Source organism: Phoxinus phoxinus, assembly GCF_949152265.1.
Source record: "Phoxinus phoxinus genome assembly, chromosome: 18".
In the NCBI taxonomy this organism is placed as follows: Eukaryota; Metazoa; Chordata; class Actinopteri; order Cypriniformes; family Leuciscidae; genus Phoxinus; species Phoxinus phoxinus.
This window is the reverse complement of record NC_136893.1, coordinates 23,265,506-23,285,940: the sequence shown is the minus strand read 5'-3', so window position 1 is coordinate 23,285,940 and position 20,435 is coordinate 23,265,506. Positions and strand designations below refer to the sequence as shown.

General features: G+C 38.2%; 1 protein-coding gene across 3 annotated transcripts; it reads right to left on the bottom strand.

The window, feature by feature from the left end:
• Positions 1-5,719: 5,719 nt before the first annotated feature.
• Positions 5,720-19,389, bottom strand: csrp1a (cysteine and glycine-rich protein 1a). Of its 3 annotated transcripts, XR_013794910.1 has the most exons (7): positions 19,142-19,325; positions 12,529-12,638; positions 11,075-11,243; positions 9,781-9,910; positions 9,555-9,648; positions 8,045-8,497; positions 7,370-7,971 (listed from the first exon to the last, which is right to left on the bottom strand). XR_013794910.1 is itself a non-coding variant. In XM_079589046.1 (6 exons), the coding sequence occupies exons 2-6, from the start codon at positions 12,635-12,637 to the stop codon at positions 6,846-6,848; spliced, it is 579 nt and encodes a 192-aa protein (XP_079445172.1). In that variant the 5' UTR covers position 12,638; positions 19,142-19,374; the 3' UTR covers positions 5,720-6,845. The 3 variants fall into 3 exon arrangements, 2 of the variants coding, with proteins under 2 accessions (XP_079445172.1, XP_079445171.1); XM_079589046.1 differs by lacking the exons at positions 7,370-7,971; positions 8,045-8,497 and adding an exon at positions 5,720-6,922 and having other exon boundaries at positions 19,142-19,374; XM_079589045.1 differs by having other exon boundaries at positions 7,370-8,497; positions 19,142-19,389.
• Between the last annotated feature and the right edge of the window lie 1,046 nt (positions 19,390-20,435).

Genomic DNA, 20,435 nt, shown 5'->3' with positions numbered 1-20,435 from the left:
TCTGGAATGCTTCTGCTGCCGCCTGATAAACATTAGCTTGTACGTCCATTCATGTCCTGACATCTGGCTCAGTCCAAACTCATTTCAAAGGGATTTCTATTGGAAATGAAGTCATAATTTAGAACCAAAGGATCCGAATGGTAATTGTCTTATATCATCCCAATACAACACCAAATAAAAAAGGATATATTTTAGAATAATTTGAAATTTGGAGTTTGATGATTACAAATTTGAATTGTCTCTGTATATGACACAATTATATATAGGCTACATTCACTTTTGTGGGGTTTTGTAATGAAAATTACACAATATCCAATACACTGCAAAAACAAATCATATGATCAATAAATTATGACTATGTTTTTACATTGCTTTAACTCATCAAAATAAGTTATGTAATATCAACTTTTTGTCAGGCCTATACAGGATTAAACTCCCTTTTTAAATTTAAGTTTAATGTAATTTAAGGTGAAATGACTTAAACATCCAAGTTAATTTTACTTTGGGCAAAAATTTAAGGCATCTACTCTTTTTAGAGTATTAAATCTTCACTATTGTTCAAACGTCAAACGTATTTAATAACTGAGGCTAAATTAGTTTTTACTTGTAAAGTGTATAGCTTTCAATACACGTGCAATTTTTAAACACCACCAAATCTCACCAAATCTTTGAATTGACACAACCATACCTTTAAGGTCTGTTAAGATTTGTGTTTTGTTGTTGTGTTTGTGTTTTTTCAATATATTCTGGAATGCTCTGTGACGTGTGAGACCTAACTTTAAGAACATGCCCTCCCAAATAATTTAAATACTTTACAAAGGTCACCTACTACAGATACACTGTGAAAAAAAAGTCAATAAGTTATGACAACATTTATTTTTACTTTACTTTAACTAGCAATTTTCAACTTTTTAAGATTAAACTCATTTAAATTAATTTAAGTTGAAATTACTTAAACATTCATAAATGGGCAGCAACTTTTTCACGTAGAGTTTGTAGAGTATTTTGCTGTGCCATAGTTAAAACAATCAAAAGCAATGAATTGTTAATTGTTGTCAATTTATTCATTGTTTGGGTGTTTTGTTTTGATTGGCTGTTCCAATAAATACATTATCAATTTAAGGGGACCCAAAAAACCGACTCAAAACATAAATTGACGGATTCATCTTTATTTTGTGTCTCAAATTCTTCAGAACATCTGGAAGTGAAACTCGATGTTGTTGTCTTTACTGATACAACTCAAATGGAATGATGAACATCTTTGAAAGTCACTGTTGGCCGTGAGAAATAGGCGCTTTTCTCATAGTTAAGATATTGCAGGACACCATTTTGCATTCTGTCCACTAGAGGACAATCTTTACTTCTTCATAACATTTTGAAACCAAACTGGAAGGGTTCATGCCATGTTGTTTTAAAAGAGTCATGACACACATTAAACATTTAGGTCGTCTTCTTTTGGAATCGGTGTCATCGCTCTAAAATAATCACCTCATAATACAAAGATGTAGCTACTTTGTCTAAATAATGAAAGATTTATGTTGAACATTCATACATTCACTGCACATTTTTAGAACGAATGCGCACCTACAGCAAGATTTGAGCGTTATGAATGAAACCTGCATTAATGGTTTGTAAATATTTGCCTGTCTTTGTCTTTCAGAGATGGAATGTGTGTAGGTGGTGCATGTTAATGCTAGGTTTGGCAGGGGCCCTTTCCCTTCCCTCAGTTCAACAGCCATTACACGGCTGACAGCTTGAACACGAACAACGTTACTCCCACACAACACTGTGAGTTTTTACTTGTAATGTTTGACAGCTTGAGCATATCCTAGTCATTAATTTCACTTTGCTTTATCAGGTGAAAAGTTGAACCGAGCAGGTGTACACTTAGAAACACAGAGTTCAATTGGGTTCAACTTTAAAGAACCCGTTATCCCCAAAAGGTTCCAAATAAGGAGAAAACGTCTTGAATGATCGCAAACTACTTTTTTATGTTTGTTTTTAAAAAATGTTTAATTGATAAAGTATGTTTATGACCTGTTTAATTAATAAAAAGTGTTTTTGTCTTACCCTGATTCACTATATAGCCTACGCCTGTTTTAAGGGTTTCTCGCGTAAATGCGTCTCTATAGCACGTATTGTGTTTATCGTGCAATTTATATGTGAAAATTAGTTTTTAAGTGCATATGATACGCAGTTTTCACATGCATTTTATACACACTTCGTGTAATACACACGCACCCCACACCACTTACTCTACCCAAACGTATAATACACACGCACAGGGCCGGAGTGGGACTCATTTTCAGCCCTGGAGGTTCATACCTTAGACCGGCCCACTTAGTTCCCGACTGTCTATATTAAAATAATGTAATTAAACCCTCAGTATATAAGTCTGAAATAGTGCACTGTTCTGTACAGCCTTGTAATTCATTGTATTTGAAAAAAATATATAATTATCAAGCATCGCGTTAGTTCAGGCAGGCCAAGCCCGCATCAGCTGTTAGCCAAGCTGTTCATGACGTGGTCCAATCCGGTGTCGACATCTATCTCAGCGGCACACATAAATCTCACACTCCTTCAGCATTTCCCACATAGCTTGCTACTTGCATCTAAACTTGCTTTGATCGGTCATCTCAAACATTTTGCCATTGCCGACGAGCGGTGTTTGAGTATGAAGCAGCTCAGATGATGAGGTCGGTTATCGTCGCGATATGCAAATCATTGCGGCACCAAATTAGAGGTAATATTAGGCAATTATTTCACAACGTTCATTATAGGCTACACTTCTTTTTTTTCACTCTTTTTACACAAAAATTACAGAGGTCCGGACCTCGGGGACCTCAATGGTGGGTACGGCCCTGACTCGTAGGCGATTTGGCCGCTTGAGTTTCTAGAGATGTTTTATTATTCTGGCCTTTTCAGCACCGCCTTTGCACCTAGGCTACTATTATCCATGTTTTGGGTCTCTTATTTTTTGTTCGCACATCTCTAACAACAAACTTTTTTTTTTTTTTGTGGGGCTGCGAGAAAATAATAATAAAAAAATAGTGGGGCTGCGCTGTGACTGGAGCCTATATAGGGAAAGCATTCAACCCAGTGCCATGACAACACCGGCCCTCCTGGCCAATAGAACAGACCGGCCCACCGGGAATTCTCCCGGTGCTCCCGATTAGCCAATCCGGGCCTGCACACGCACCCCACACCACTACTAAACCTACCCTAACCAACCCATGCGTATCCTATGCACGTAAAAACAAATTTTCGCATAAAAATTGCACGATAAACACACTGCGTGCTATAGAGATGCATTTAGTGTGATCGGGTTGATATTTTAGACCTGTTGGGATAGTTTTCACGGGAAATTGTTTACATGCGTCACTCACCAGTGCGTGTCTCATCATATCTGTAAATAGAGAAAAGTTGCTCCGGCCACTTTGATGCGTTTCTGGTGTGGGAGGGGAGTGGTTAGTTGTCACTGAGAGCAAGGAAAGTTAACATCCCAAATCACCCATTTTAAACAAGTGGCGAACGGAGGAGAGACTGCGTGAAGGCTCATTTCATTATGGTTGTTGTAGCGCGCTGGAATTATACCGTGTGTATTAATGGGTAAAGCTACAGTAACTTCTTCAGCTAGTCAGCTTGCGATTTTATCTCTTAAGCCTAGTAGTGAATGTTTTATGAGCAGTAAGATAACCATATTCATCCGCACAGTCACACAGAGCCAAAGCACAACCAAAACAATGTTCTTCCACAAAATGCATTCAGTTTTTTTTTTACCGCTAGATAGCCAAAAGTTACACATTGTACCTTTAAATTTCTGTTTTAAAACTGTAAAAAAATGGTTTCAAATATTTCAGTATATACATACTGATCCTGAACTTTATAAAAATAATAATAAAATGAATAATAGTAATGTAGCAAATTAATTTCACATGATGTTCATTAAAATGGCCTTTCCATGAACAATGGCTATATACACTGTGTAACCTACAAATCATCATCAGGATAACACAGTATGACACAAAATGAATGCAATAAACGTACGAAATATAATGAAATGTAACATCAAACTCCCTTTTGCGGGACAAAAATTAAAGTAATGGCAAGCATAACTATTTAAATGATATGTGTCATGGAGGATGTCTGAGATTATAAATTGCATTATGTCTGGCATTCAGATATGACGTTCAGCAGATCCAATTAAATGTTTATGACTATTTAAAGGATTACCAGGGACTTTCCAAAATGAAGTGACCTGACTAAGTGTCAGATTGTACCTCTTTCAGTCACAGTGAAACTCAGTACGAGAGTGACTCATAGTACATTTCTGACATTGTAAAATGATTAGGTTAAGTAACTTAACCCTATTAAATGTTATTGAAATTCTATAATGTGGTTGGGTTCTACACACCTTCCAAATGACCATTCGCAGGCAACAAATGCAGAGAACCTTGATACATGTCGAATCTGCAGACAATAAGAGTTTTGAAGGAAAAATTAATTTGACCAATTGAACGTTTGGTGAATGTTTAGTCAAGTATTGAAAATCAAAAGACGCGGACTCGTAAATGGTATATTAAAGGGATAGGTCACTCTTCCGCCGAACTAGACTGTACGCCCGTTACCGGAAGCAGTGCTTATAATTGATAAAGTTATAAATAGGGATTCTCTTACAAAAACGCATTCCTTCACTTCAGAAAGGCCTTTAACCCACTGGATACATATGGATTACTTTTATGATGGAGGGATGCACTTTTTTTGTAAAAACTCAGGCTCTACTCACTCCCATTATAAAGCTAGGAATGTTTTTATATATAAAAATATATTTTTTATATAACTCGGATTGTGTTTGGCTGAAAGAAGAGAGTAATATACTTGGATGGATTGATGGTGAGTAAATTATGGGGTAATTTACTTAAAGTCATTTTTGGGTGAACTAAAGGGGTGGTTGATCATGATTTCACTTTTCTAACTTTAGTTAGTGTGTAATGTTGCTGTTTGAGCATAAACATCTGCAAAGTTACAACGCTCAAATTTCAAAGCAAAGGGAGATATTTGCTTTTAAATAAATAGTTTTTTAAAGGACTACAACAAACGGCTGATAGGGACTACACGACATTCCTCACGGGTTAGTGACATCACCAACCCCAATATTTACATAAACTCCGCCCCCGGAACACGATTTATAGATTATCAAGACAGAATATGCTAATTAATGACTAGAAGATAACTCCACATCAGCTACATAAATTCATCAACTAACCATTCAGAAATGTCCAGTTGCTTCTACATGTTGTCACTTCTTCTTGAGTCTCTCCATCATTGTCTGACTCCGGTTTGAACATAAAAGGCTAAAAGTTTTTGAAATTTTCAGTGCATGTCTGTGTGAGTGCAAGCTGTTGTAGCTCCACCCCCTGTGCCGGGAGCAGCAGCTCATTTGCATTTAAAGGGACAGACACAAAACAGTGCGTTTTTGCTCACCCTCAAAAAGTGACAAATTTAACATGTTATATAACAATAGCTGTGGGGTATTTTGTGCTAAAACTTCACACACACACTCTGGGCACATCAACGATGTATTTTACATATTGTGAATAGGGAATTATACCACCCCTTTAATTAGTAGCCTAATTTTCAACATTGAAATAATCAGCAAATCATCATATTATAATGATTTCTGAAGGATCATGTGACACTGAAGACTGGAGTAATGATGCTGAAAATTCTGCTTTGATAACAGGAATAAATTACATAGAAAACAGTTAGTTTAAATCGTAAGAATATTTTACTGTTTTTGATCAAATTAATGCAGACTGTTTCAATTTAATAGATTTCTTTTAAAAACCTACTGACCCCAAATGTTTGAATGGTAGTGTACATCATCCAGTGTAAACAAAATAAATTATTAAAAACCAATGATGTTTTTTTCCTCATGAGTGATACCAAAAATAGTAACTATATCATTAACATTTTTCACAAAAAGGCCAACTTGACTGTGTCCCAGATGTTGACAGGTAACACACTCTTCTACAAATATATTTGATATTTAATATAATTTGATATTTCTGTGATATCAAAAATAATTTGTAAGAAATACTCTCTGCTAGAAATACACACCAAAAATAGCACTGCTTACTTGCAAGGCACATTCATTTTTATAACTATTTTAAACATTTACATTCACCAACTATTCCGTTTAATGGACACAAATAAGAAAAGACTCAAACATGTTGCATATTTGTATACTTTTACTTCTATTTCCGTGCAGAACGCATATGTGGTATATTTTCCACTGACAGTGAATTCAAAATTAGTGCATCTTTAGCCAGGAAGTGCTTGTGAATCATTCATGCTTTAGTAGAGCTGAAAGGAACATTCTTTACAGTGATTAAAGCTCAAAGAAGCATGTGGTCAACTATAAACTGGATATGCAGATCCGTTCCAGAACAGACCGTACAAAAGCAGAGCAATACTGACGTAACAGCACAGCTCAGGTTCCACTAAACCTCGAGTGATCATCTTAGGTGAGCAGATTACGTGTTAATCCCATGTTCTGTTTACATACTTGACATTCTCCCAAGCATTTGGCAGTGTTCGAGAGTTAAGAAGAGATGTTTATGAGTTTAAGACAATGACATGATGTCTTGTGGAATGTGTCGAAGCGTCGAATGTGTCGTCTTGTTTAAGAATTAGACAGAAGCATCTGCGGTTTCCTTCTCGACTGACGCCAGTTTCTTTTTTGAAGACGCTAACATGCATTCACGTATATATGAGCAGGAGGTGTTCAGCTGCTTCTATGCTCACAATGGGGAATGTATTGGGAAGGTTGTGGTGTAGGGAATCTATTGAGTGTGTGACAGCGCCCCAGCACCTTGACCATATCCAAAGCCTTTTGGTCCAAAGCTTTTGGCATAGCAACCTGTGTAGGGCACAAGACGAGGAAGTTAATGTGACACCTTTACAATGGTACATATTTTGAATACGAGTGGTGTTCTCGACACTATGATTCTAGGGGCTATTAGGGCAGAGTATTGACACAGATTTCACAAATCAATTGAAATTCACACTGTAAAAAAAGTTTTAAAAATGAGTTGAATCATGTATATATCTTATAAAATAAAGTTGAAAATTGCTTAACTTATTTTTTGATTAGTTAAAGTAATGTAAAAACATATGTTGTCGTGACTTGCTGATTATGTATTTTTTTTACAGTAAGCTCTTGATTTGATATGATTATGATTAGGATGTATGTGTCACAGGCCGGGGGTGCGGTGTCGCCGTAGCAACCAGCCAACCGACACCCCCGAGCTACCACACCACCCTGAGGAGCTACCCCGCGGCACAAGAGGAGAGACAGACACAGAGGAACAGTTAAAATGTATATTTATTCAAATGAGCATGTAGTGGGGTGCAACGGCTCAGTGGCTCCATTTGATGGCTCCGTTCAGCCGCTCCACTCAGTGGCTTCGTTCGATGGCTCCGTTCAGCCGCTCCACTCAGTGGCTTCGTTCGATGGCTCCGTTCAGTCGCTCCACTCAGTGGCTTCGTTCGATGGCTCCGTTCAGCCGCTCCACTCAGTGGCTTCGTTCGATGGCTCCGTTCAGCCGCTCCACTCAGTGGCTTCGTTCGATGGCCCCGTTCAGCCGCTCCACTCAGTGGCTTCGTTCGATGGCTCCGTTCAGCCGCTCCACTCAGTGGCTTCGTTCGATGGCTCCGTTCAGCCGCTCCACTCAGTGGCTTCGCTGTGCTTAACACAGGAAAAGGAAGGAGAGTTCAATAGGTCCAGCATGGACTCGAGAGAATGTACTCACAGGGGGGGGGGACTTCCATCCAGTGGTAGGCTCGGCACAGGTGCTTCTCTAGCGTTGCAGCATCAGGAGGGAAGACGTTCGGTGAAGTCAGCGTGCTCTCCGTAGAATACACTCATGAGGAGAATTTCAGCAGTAGTAACTCAGCTTAGATGCTCTACTGCGTGCGGCATAGAGAGAAGAGACGTTCAGGAAAGTCAGTGTATCTTCAGGGATTAGTGAAGGGTACTCACGGGTTCACAGCCAGTCGACATGTTGTTGGTGCACTATTTCTCTTGCTTCAAACACTGTAATCAGCCCCACACGTGCAATCACAGCAGTATCACTCCTGTCACTCGTGAAAAGTTCAGCAGACGCAGCAGTATCACTCAAAATCCCCAAAATAGGACAGTGTTCGGGCTCAGAAAGGCATTTTAATACAGGCCGATGGCTGGCATATAGTGAACAAACAAAGCTTGTCAGTCTCGCAACAAAGTCAATGGTTTTTCTTCCTTAATCACTTTCCCCACAACATAAAGCTGGTCACTTATCTTCCAAACAGTTACTCATTTTCGTAGCTCCTTACTCCCTCAGTTTCGCTGTCTCCAAACCATCGTTGCACTCGCTCGCTCGCTGCACCGGGCTTTTCACTGGGCTTTTCACCGGGCCTCCACTCCGCTCCCCGGGGCTCAACTTCCCCCTGACTCCTGTAAAACAACTGCTTTTATGTCTCTCCCTTGAATCATCACTCGTGTCTTTGCTCTCCACCCACAGGTGCGGCCAATCACCCGCAATCAGCGCGGGGTGTCTCAAAGAGAAAAAAAAGAAAAATTCCGGTCCTAGTCACTCCCGTGACATATGTATCAGGGACAGTGTACTTTTTTCTTAAGGAAAACAAACTAATGCTGTAAACTACAATGAAACCCTTTCAGATTGTACATTAATAATACACAAACGCTAAATTACAAATCAAGTTAAACATTTAAATAGCAAATAAGGCAGTTTTTATGTCAACTTTTGAGAAAAAATTATTTAGACTCATGAGATTTATTCAAAGAGGAGACATCACTCGCAGATTAAAAATATACTAAAAATCGAATATACTGCATTTATTTATAAATGCTCCTCAATAGAGTTAATTTTTCTTGCTAACTATCAGATTTATGGACAAAACTGGCTTTCCTGAGGGAAATGGAACTACTCGACAACGTTATGCTGTGTTTTTTTTTTATGACTACAAATCTGCCGTTTTGAGTAATTACATGAGACATTATATATTTCAGTAAGTTCTACTGTTTATTCATGTTTGTTTTGTGATATCTAGTGTTAAAGAGGAAGAGACGATTTGTTTCGCTTGAACTGAGGGGGCAACAGTGACATTAAAGCATGCCAAAACGGTATTTATTGTTTGAATGATGTGATAAAACTCAAAGAATTTGAAAGCAGAGACTTTGCTTCATATCAAAAGTAACAAAGCACAAAGCTTACTGCGATTTTTGGAAGGGAGCAAGTTTACCTTAAAACATTTTAGACTGAAAGATTGATCTGAGGATTTAAGAATCGATATCGGTTCTTTATAATGAAGATTCAATAAAATGTATTCAACAATATTTTCAACCCAGCCCTTCTCGCGATGCCATTGCTAACATTTTCTGAACGTTTTTTTTAGTGCATTATGCCTTTGCTAGGTTGTTCTGTGTGGTTTCTAGCTGGTTGCTTGCCAAGAACCACTAAAAAGAAACAGGATAATATTGGATACTCTACCCTTGCAGAAGATTTCTCCATCCTTGTCAGCTAAAGTTGTGGATTCCAGCCCCTTTCCACATTTCGCACACCGGAAACAACCCTTGTGCCATGCCTGCAGAGGAAGGAAGATAACAGTCGCTCAATGAAGACCATGTCCAAAGCTTACAGAACCATACATGGTGGCTTATTTAATTTTGGTGCACCACCACTGCGTTTCCTCCTGCCGCTTCTGCTTTCGGCTTACATTTCCTGCCCCTATGACTTTTTCAGCCGCGTAGACGGCCTTGCTACACCGTGGGCAAACATCAGAGCTGCCAAACTTTTGAGCAAACTTGGATGTGTTGGGGTTGTTGGTGGGCCGGTGCTCTTGAGGCCTGCATTCAAGAGACACAGAACGCAAGAATCAGAGGATGAACAGTCACAAGGTTGGCCACAGTTTGCTGTATTGCCAGCACAAAATGTTTAATTCCTTGATACTCCGATAAGGAAATGTAATATATGTACACATATGAAATAAACATATATTAAACATATCCACATATATAAAATATATATGACCTATTAGAAAATGGAACAATTGACATATAAAACCAGCCCATATATTTTATGTATAATAGTGTTTTTTTATATACATGTCACATATATAATTATCAGTTTTTAAATAGAATTTGTGAAGTATTTTTGTTTTGTTTTTATGAGCTGGTAAAGACTAGGTAAAATAATAATAAATAATAAATGTTATTTTTAAAAGATTTGAAAATGAGATAGAAATTGAAATGAAATGTGGATATGTAGACTTGAAATAAATAGTTAAATAGTAGTAATAATAGTTTGGCATATATTAAACATATCGGTGACATATATGGTCAAAACATACAGTATTATATAAATAATAATCATATACATCATATTAATATGTCAATATACTCAAATTTATATATGTTAAAAACCTATATCAACATATAGATACATGTATATATGTGATAGCAATATATTGTCTTATATTTAGCATATATGACGGCGTCACTAGCGATATAGGGACATATATGTCACATATATTACATTTCTGTATTGGCTATAACATTCCAAATCTGTCTGACACTCATTGTCTTGTGGAACACAAAAAAAGTTGTTTTGAAGAATGTTCACGGTGCTCTTTTCCATTCAATGAAAGTGGATGGGTACCAAGAGCTGTCAAGCTCTATAAAGGGCAAAAAGCCATAAAGGTATTATAATATTACAAGTGGTCTTTACAACTTGTGTGCTATAGTCCAAATCATTGAAAGAGCAGCTTGATGCTCTAAATGGAAGGCATTTATAGCAGAACATCCAAGCAGAGCATTCAAGACATATAAAGTAGTTGGTTGCTTTGCCTTATATATCAGTCAGACCCTTTCCATTCTGTATAGTGAGCGGTTATTGGCCAGAATAAGCTAGAGTGTACACTCGGATAGTCAAAAGTCTGATCTTGCAAGACTAGAATAAAATATGGAGTTAAATTTAAGTATCAAAATGCAAAGCAGGAGTGTTTTTCTTACTCCTCGGGTTTAATGCCCAGCGACTCTCCTTTGTCCATGCTCAGAGTTCCTGCCCCACCGCCGTAGCCGTAGCCTTTGGGCCCGTATTTTTTGCCGTAACAGGCCTTGCAGTAGATCTCATTCTCATGGACGGCCACTGTAGTGCTGTCTAGATTTTTCCTGCACACCACTGAAATGAGGAGGATGAGTGAATTTGACAAAACAAACATAGATAAAAGTGTTCTGCAGTGACCTTTAGCTTCAAGATTTCGACCTCAGTAACCGGTTGCTTTAGGCAATATAGGAGATCAAGTGTGTTGAGTGGGAGGATATCATATAATATATGATTGTTAGAAAGATATGTATTATTTAGATGAGAAACTATTAATATGTTTTGTTGTATATTAGAAAATAATTGTACAATTGCTTTCTTATATTTCGACAGAGTAGATCGATAGACACTATACTGTACTAGTGAATTTTGCAATCCTAGCTTTGTCTTGAACTTGGCAGGGTCCTGTGTTTGAGTTTTTTATTAAAGGGGATTTGATTTGCGTCCTCCCCTGCCGACAGTCTGTCTGGAATGCAGATTCCTTTGAGGGCCCAACGCAGGGTAATATTATACATTATAAAGTGGTTTATAAATACAAACAGAAGAGGGCGCCAGAAAACAGCCTTTACTTCACATAGAAGTCTGAAACTGTTGGACAAATACTGCTCTTACCACCTGCCTGATTCACACACTATCCAGAATTAGAAGTAGTTTAATTCCCCCAAGTCATGTTTTAAATGTAAGAAAAAAGTAAGTAATAATTAATTGTAATGTTATGAATTCAGCTAGATGTTAAAGGGTTAGTTCACCCAAAAATGTAAATTCTGTCATTAATTACTCACCCTCATGTCATCCCAAACCCGTAAGACCTTCGTTCATCTTCAGAACAAATATAGATATATTTTTGAGGCATTGACAGCCTACGCAACTACCACTTTCAAGATCTTCATTTGTGTTCTGAAGATGAAAGAAAGTCTTACGGGTTTGGAATGACATGAGGGTGAATAATTAATGACAGAATTTTTTTTTTTTGGGTGAACTAACCCTTATTTTGTCCTTGAACAAGACAGTCTGTGATATCAATCCAATTTTATGACATGGATATGTTCCTATTATTAGTGTACTGCTTTTTCACACACACACAGAAGTACTTCTCCTTCAACAAAAAGCAAGCGTTTTATTGTGCAATATGTAAACTATGAAACAATCAAGTTAGTTTGCTCTTTATAAAGCATTCTTAAAAGCATTCTGGCATAGTTTTTTTCTTTTAGTGCAATGTGTTGTGCCTGCTATTGTACAAAAGATGCTAATTATTAACAGACAAATTATGTATTAATAATGCCTTCGGTAAACTTTGTTAACCATGCTGATCTGTGTGGACTCGAGTCATGGCACTGGACACAGGAAAGAGCGCAGGACTTACTGCACAGGAAGCAGGATCTGTGGAAGCTCCGTCCTTCACACTGCACTTCCTCTGCAAAGTACACCGTTTTCTGGCAGCAGCCACATTTGTTTCCACCCCCAAGAGGCATCCTGAAACACACACACAGCAGAGTAGCTCACAACATGTGTCCTGAAATCACCTACTTTTGTGGACCTCCCATTGGTCCCCTCAGTAAAAACAACATACAGTAGGGTTTTAATTCAAATCCAGAAAATGCATTGCAATGTATAAACACTTTTTGTTATATTGGAAACTCTCTTCACATCCTGATAACAATCAATAATAGTAGGGGTCAAAATATTGAAACCTGTACATTTATCTTCTATGGAAGTCTCAGGATAAAAACAAGTCAAGTCAAGTCATCTTCATTTATATAGCGCTTTTGACAATGTAGATTGTTTCAAATCGGCTTTACAGTGATAAACGGATAATTTAAGGTAACAGAGATTGTTTTGGCTTTAAAGCGTTTCTTGAATAAAGATATTTTCCAGCTAAAGTTAGTTTTGATTGATTCACTTCCGTCGCAACGATCATTAGTTATTAAATTAGAGACCGCTAAGACGACACCGTTCTCTCTAAACAGACTTTAAACGCGAACCTGTGAGAAACGCTGATGGCGCTCACGTGCGCATTAAGAATTAATTCTATAGTTGTGGGCATTTGAATATATGTGCGCATGTTTGTAATTCCCTACAAACCAAGCCTTAACAAAATACTTGTCTGACCTTAAAAATTTAGACAGAATTGTATCACTTCGGGGTAGATACGCGAAACCGAAATTATCCCGACAACGCTTTATCTGTAGAGTGGTAAAGGGATCCTTCACAGGGGAGAGACTAGTTGGCACTTCATAAAAACAAAACGTTCTTCCAATCATTGCATTTGATGTCCTACACGCCTGCTCGCGCAGACATACGTTATCATCAGTGTGTTCCGTAGCACGCAAACAGACAGCAGTCTTCTTTAATGTTTCTCCTGAACCAAAACAACAAGTTTATGCTGCGTTCACACCATGTCACCGCATTTACAAGATGGCAACCCGTGACGTTCACATCCTCAGGCTTGGATTTATGTGTTTCTATGTCAACACTTATCAACGCTGAAATAAATCTGCAGCAGTCAGGTGGTACAGGTCTTTAAAGGGGTGGTTCAGGATTTTGGACATCAAACCTCATTTTCAAGTTAGCCTGGTTGTTATTCATCAGTGGAGACAGTTTTCAAAAAATGTCATCCAGTTCTTCTAGTTGCATAGTTCGCCGATGCTAGGCTAGCGCGAGTCAACGGTAAGTGCTAGCCTGCCATTAAAAACAGTTTTACCCACTCCACAGTACACCAAAAGCAAATATATTATAACGCCAGACTGTCGATGTAAATGTCTATTGAGAGAATAATGTTAGAAATCAAAGTACCGGTCTCTTACATCTCAATGATCGCATTACATTTACAGGAACTAGTTTCTCAGCAGCGGCAGAATTTTACTTTGCTCCGGTTAGTAGTACTGCGCCGAAAAGTAAACACAGAACAGAAGCGCACTACAGTCGGGACGTCTAGCTAGCTAGTAGTAGCCTTGAACAACGATATTGAAAAACATTCGATTGTAAACTAAGGAATTGGCAACATGGTGATTCGTTGTGCATTTCGAAATTGTAAAAATAAACCAAATAGATGGTCATGCAAAAAGTTTCCACAAATTTCCATTGAGAGATCCAGAAAGGAACCAACTGTGGCTTATTTCTGCTGGCTTGGACAACGAGACACCGGCAGAGACTATTAAAGTTGCGAATTTGTAGACCAGACGACTTTGAAAAACCCCATAATCGAAACGTTCATAAGTCACTGACAAGGAATGCAGTTCCAGCCGTCTTTCCATATGCACCAACAGCAGATGAACAGGTAATAACTTTTGTTAGGCTACTAAAGCTATCTATGAAGCTAGTCCCTTTAATAACTGAAAGAATGACAATGACAGCGTTAGTGGAGATAACATTACAGTTCAATTTCTGCCCTTTTAGCATCCATCTCGATTAGTTCTTCATCTGTGTATTCCGGCTCATACATGTACGGTTCGTTGAATAAAACACATTCCTCGACTCCAAAGTCTGAAACATTGGCATGGCTTTCAAACGTGGCCATAGTCCTATGTTGATTTCTTAGTGAAATATATACTCTGCTTCTGTAGTGATGAGTGTCAGCGGCAGGTAAATACACTTGCGTCATGAGGAGACTCTCTCGGTTGCCTAGGTAACTTAATATCACTCCGCCGCTGCTGTAGACTGTGCTAATAAATACAGGGAACAAAGTATAACTATTGCAATGCAATGAAAGGGTACTTTGATTTCTAACATTATTCTCTCAACAGACATTTATATCGACAGTCTGGCGTTATAATTTATTTGATTTTGGTGTACTGTGGAGTGGGTAAAACAGTTTTTAATGGCAGGCTAGCAGATACCGTTGACTCGCGCTAGCCTAGCATCAGCGAACTATGCAATTGGAAGGACTGGATGACAATTTTTGAAAACTGTCTCCACTGATGAATAACAACTAGGCTAACATGAAAATGAGGTCCGATGTCCAAAATCCTGAACCACCCCTTTAAGTTGTTTATGTTATTTATTATTGTAATGTTATGTGCTGTGAGACATGAGGTAGTTTAACGCCGTCTCGTGAGGCTTTGCAGAATCTGCTGTGTGTTCATGTGTTTTGGAGGAGCCGTGGCTTTAGAGACGCTCTGAAGGGAGGGTGGGATCTCATGCTTTCGAAGGTAAAAACAATTGAGGTCAATGAGAAGTCCTAAAGTTCTGTATATTATGTATGCAATTATAGTTGGAATTTAGCATTGAAAAAAAAGATAACTTTGCATTAAAGTGATCAGACCATAAGAGAAAAGTCAGACCATAAGAGAAATATCATGCCAAAAAAGGCATTGAGATTAGTAAGGTATGTAGGTCTGAAATCTGAAACAGGGCAGCTTTGATACTCGGACTTTCAAAAGCACATACTTGTTGTGACTCCAGAGTACAGCTTGAACTTCACGAGAAAACGCAAAAGCATGATTCACACATTTTCCTCCATCTTATATTTATTTCCTTCATTAGATTCGTCATTTTCACGTTCTGTTATTTTTAAGCTGTAAATGAATAAACAGCTTGAGGGCCTTTCCAAATACCCACCCACATTTGCTGTCTTTGCACTTGACCACTTGTCTACACATGACGTATTTCCTGTATTTGGCCCAAGTGTTCAAGTAGGAGCGAAGACCGCAAGTGTGTGTGGAACTTTTGATTACCTGATGGGACACAATTATAGTATTGCAAAAATGCAAGTGTTTACAGAGCTTTTAGAAAATAAACTTCTTAATGTCTAGTCAGTAGTCCCTATGTAACAGAAAACACTATTTAAAATTGTGGTGCTCATAATTAAGTGATACAAATGCTAATGTTGTACAAAATACACAAAGCCTATTGTAGAAAAGGCCCCAAAGTTATGTTAGTGTTGCTATTATTTAGTACAGTTGACCATATTGTGCTTTATGTTTCACGTTCACTCCCGTTTATTCAGTGCTTGTAACAGGGTAGCCAAAGGTAGAAAAATCTGAGAATCCCATATAATAAGTGTTTGAATCCTTTCTCTCTGCTTACATTAGAGTAAGTCATATTTTGACTATTGTTTATTTTATGTTTGGTAATGTATATTAGTGCTTAAGGAGGAATGAGTGTATGCATATGTTTCCTTTATTCATTTGTAGCCTATTTTGTTTCTCTCTTTATAGAAACCACACTCAGAATTACACTCACACTCAAACTCACACATGAAAGAGGAACAAATAAACAGAATAAGAACTATCTCACAGCTCTTCATTTCATACTCGGAATATTTGGCCTTAAGTGGTGTTCTGGGCGACACACCCGAGTGTTTAAACCCGACAAACCTGGTGATAAACCCAGAATTAGCACCTAGACTGAGCGTCTACCCATTATATTCACTACACCTATCATCTTTGCACCAATAAAATTACTTTGTACCAAAAGATATGCAATATCTAATTGATTTAATTTACAGTGCAATGTTTTTATCATGATTTTGGGGCATGCGATTTCCCGAATCTAATGCATGATGGGATACGCTTAGCTTTAAATATTGCTCCGATGGGGTATTCAAGATAGTGTGTGCATTAAGGCCACTGCACTTTGGTATTTTTTTTTAGACATGCGCACTTCCTGTTGCGTGCACGCGCTCTCTGACCAATCTGATTGGTCAATTAAAGATCGAACCTTGCCTCCATCAGTTCTTCCTCAGTTCCAACAGCGCATCCACTGCTACAGTTCTTAAAGCTTTTATTGCAACTCTTTCTCATCAAACGACCAGACTAACAACACAAACCGCACAGAAGCAGATCCTACAAGGCTTTCTTCTGTGTAGGCATAAATTCAGTGTAAAGAGTTTATGTGCACCCACAACTACCCTGTTGCCTACATCTTTGGCACACTGCCTGTTTTATTTATGTGTCAACCATCAAAATCTGAGCGGAGTGGATGCATTTAGGCTGCATTCTAGTGAAGAGCAGATCAGTATTGAAGTGTAAAAACGCAGCAGTCATAACTTTTATTCAAAGCCTGCGTTGAGACAGCGACACAAAACAAGTGTTATGTTGCCAACAATAAGCCTATACATTGACAGTGAATCATGTGCCTCTGATCTTCTGTAATTGCTGGGAAATGTCTCATTGATTTTGTCCATAAAAGGGCTTTTTGGTTGTAATCGAGACATTCCTGCATAGTTCTGATGTCTCCAGTCTAAACACTAACTCCGGCCCCTGACTCCAAACACGTTGGGTTTTCATGGATGTGAGGAAATGACACACAGCCACACATCATGCAGATAACGTTCTCTAGTATAGTAATACAGAGACTGAATGCTCTCTTATGGCCATTTCCTTCCTATTGCAAAACTACGTGCTTCTCTGATGATGCATCAGAAGGTCATAGGAAGTTTGATAAATTGGCCAGACTATAAACAAAGCCAGACTCGAGGACGTTTGACAGTATTATTTATGCTAACACTGTGATATTATTTTTTGAAGCAATGGTCTCAGTTGAATCTTGATTTAATCTACTTCACACTTCATGTGATATCATAATTCTCAGTTCTACAATTTAATCCGCACTGTATTATTTTCATTTACATATGGGGAAAGCCAAAGTCATATGTCTCCAAGCTCACCCACAAAAGCCATGAACCCAGATAAGGTCTAAACTCCAACCAACCAAAGAAACAGCAATATTTTACAAAAACACACAACTATTGTAAGTATAGGGCCATAGGTGGTGGGTGAACTAACTCCAGGATAAAGATAGGAGATGCGCTTACCCTTTCGAAACATATTTACATTTCCTTAAAATAGTTTCAGTTCAGTCACCGCAAAACATACACAGCCCAGCATAAACACTCCTGATAAATTAATTGTTATCTGAGCATCTATTTTCACAAACCACTGTTAATTTTAACAGAAAAGCAAGCATACTGAATGTGGGATTTGGCATGGCAGAAAGCATGCAAAGAACACCTTTATAATCATGGAAAAGCGGCCACTCATCTTAGATCATTGCGATCTCACAAAGTTCTATTACAATAAATGAAGCTGACTGCACAATGAATCTCCTGTTTACATAATTTTGCTATAATGAGATATCATTTGTGAGCATGCAGGACTCAGAATCCACTTATCGCTCAAAACATCAGGGTTTTTGTTCATTGCTAACTTAAACACCTCTGATTGGCCATTGCATGCAAGTGATCAACAGATATGTTTGTGATTGGCTATATAGCTCAACGCTGAAAAAAAAATTGTAAACTTACTTACTCACACAGGGTATAACAAGTATGCTCCAACTTTAAATATTTTTTCCAACCTTGTTACACTTTTGGTGTTCCGGGTCAAAAGTGACCGGCCTACAAACAGATTGCTTATAAATCTTTCATTATGTTATGAATATCTATGTTAACGCATAAGCTCAGATCAATGAGGCCTACACTCAATTAGTTACCAAAAAAAATACATAACCTGTGCTAACTGAAAGAAAACAAGTTGACAAAAATATTGAATCCCATATTTGGTGATAATATGGCATAATGTGAGATTTATCATTCAGTTTAAAAGACCAAGAACACCAAATTAGGTAAAGGATTTTCAACATAGCACACAAGTTTTAAATAAAAGCTCATTTAAAAGTCTAGGTCTTCTTTTTGAGAATCTTGGTCAACTTGTTCCTTCTCAGACTGAATGATTTTTAGAGTACAGTTATTTTTGAAAACAAGACTAGACAAGTCACATTCCAGATTTCAGATTAGAAAAGTTAGTTGTAGTTTGTAACTGTGAAAGAGAAGAATTGGACTTATATAAGTAAAGGTAAAAGTTGCATATTCTCTGCCAGGAATTTTGTCAGCTCAGAATTTAAAGAATTTAAAGAATTCCTGGAAACCAAAACCTCAAAAAGCCTCATGATCTGCACACAAGTTTGCAGAGCCATTGCACAAGAGATGCGGAAAAAGCATGTAGGGACAAAATAATACATTGTGAAGAGCTTCTTACCTGAAGTGATCGTTGGTAGGTATGTGGATATGAACAGAAAATCTACAGTCCAACAGACTGTGGGAATAAGACCAGCTTCTTCTGTCCTAACACATGCAGCGGTGGAGGGTCTGTGTCAAACTTTAGTGCAGGAGCTTAGGGTGGGGCAAACAGTGAGGGAAGTGAATATAAACTACGAGCTGTGAGATGTTAAAGGAACAGCACTACCTCATGACCCTGCTGTGTGTTTGCTCTCTGACGCCCCCTCTGTGGCTGACAGACATTATTCATCCTAAAAACGACCTGTTACACACTGGTGCTCTCAGACAGGAGAAAAAATGTCAATAAAATGTAAAAAAAAAAAAAAGTATTATTATTATTTTTTTATATTGGTTTATTGGGGTTGCTCCTTCATATCTCAGACTTGAGATGGAAATATTAAAGAGGACCTATTATGGCCGTTTTTACTAGATTTACAAGACATTTTTGAGTTAAAGCAAAACATGTTGTTTTCATGCATGTACTGTATCTTTAAATGCAAATGAGCTGCTGCTCCCCGTCCGGCTATCCAGAGTAGTGATTTGATTTTACAGCTTGTGCTTCTAATACTCTGTCAAAAACTAACAAAACATCTCACGTCTCACGTGAGATTGCAGTTCTTTGTCATTGAAAGTTATTATTTGCATATGTTTTAAAAACATGTCCGTTTCCTTTCAAAAGCTACTCTCAATGCTGCGCTTGATTTTGACTAAACATCTTTGTTTGACCGGTTGTGAACACTTGTGGCAAACCCATTAAATAACCTCATCAGGTTCAACGTCAGGTTCCTTTGTCTTCAGAACCGCATTGTGTGCTGGTTGTGCTATTCAAACCTCTTCTCAAACTATCCCTTTTGCTAGTAGTTTTGTCAAGCAGGAAAAATACTTTTCTCACTCTCTTCCTCTTTCTCTGATATGTAATTAAAGAATGAAAAAAAGAGAGAGAGAATCATGTCAAGAGAATCAAAGAAATGCGTGCCACCCTGCTCACGGCCCATTTCGGATGATTATCCGCATGCTTTTTATATTCAGTGTCTGGGGGAAAAGCACGCTGTGGAAGCCCTCGACGACACAGAGTATGAGCCATGCGAGTCATTTCCCATCAAAGTGCTCTGCCCCAGCCTTTGATGGGGCTTGCGTGTCGATCTGGCTGAAGAGCTGGAGATGGGTCCTCCCCTTTCTCTTGCTCTCTCACCAGAGCATGAGGTCCTTGAGCCCGCTTCTGGAGCGCGCCTTGGCTTTTCTTCAGACCGGGCTGAGGACACAAGTTGTCTTGG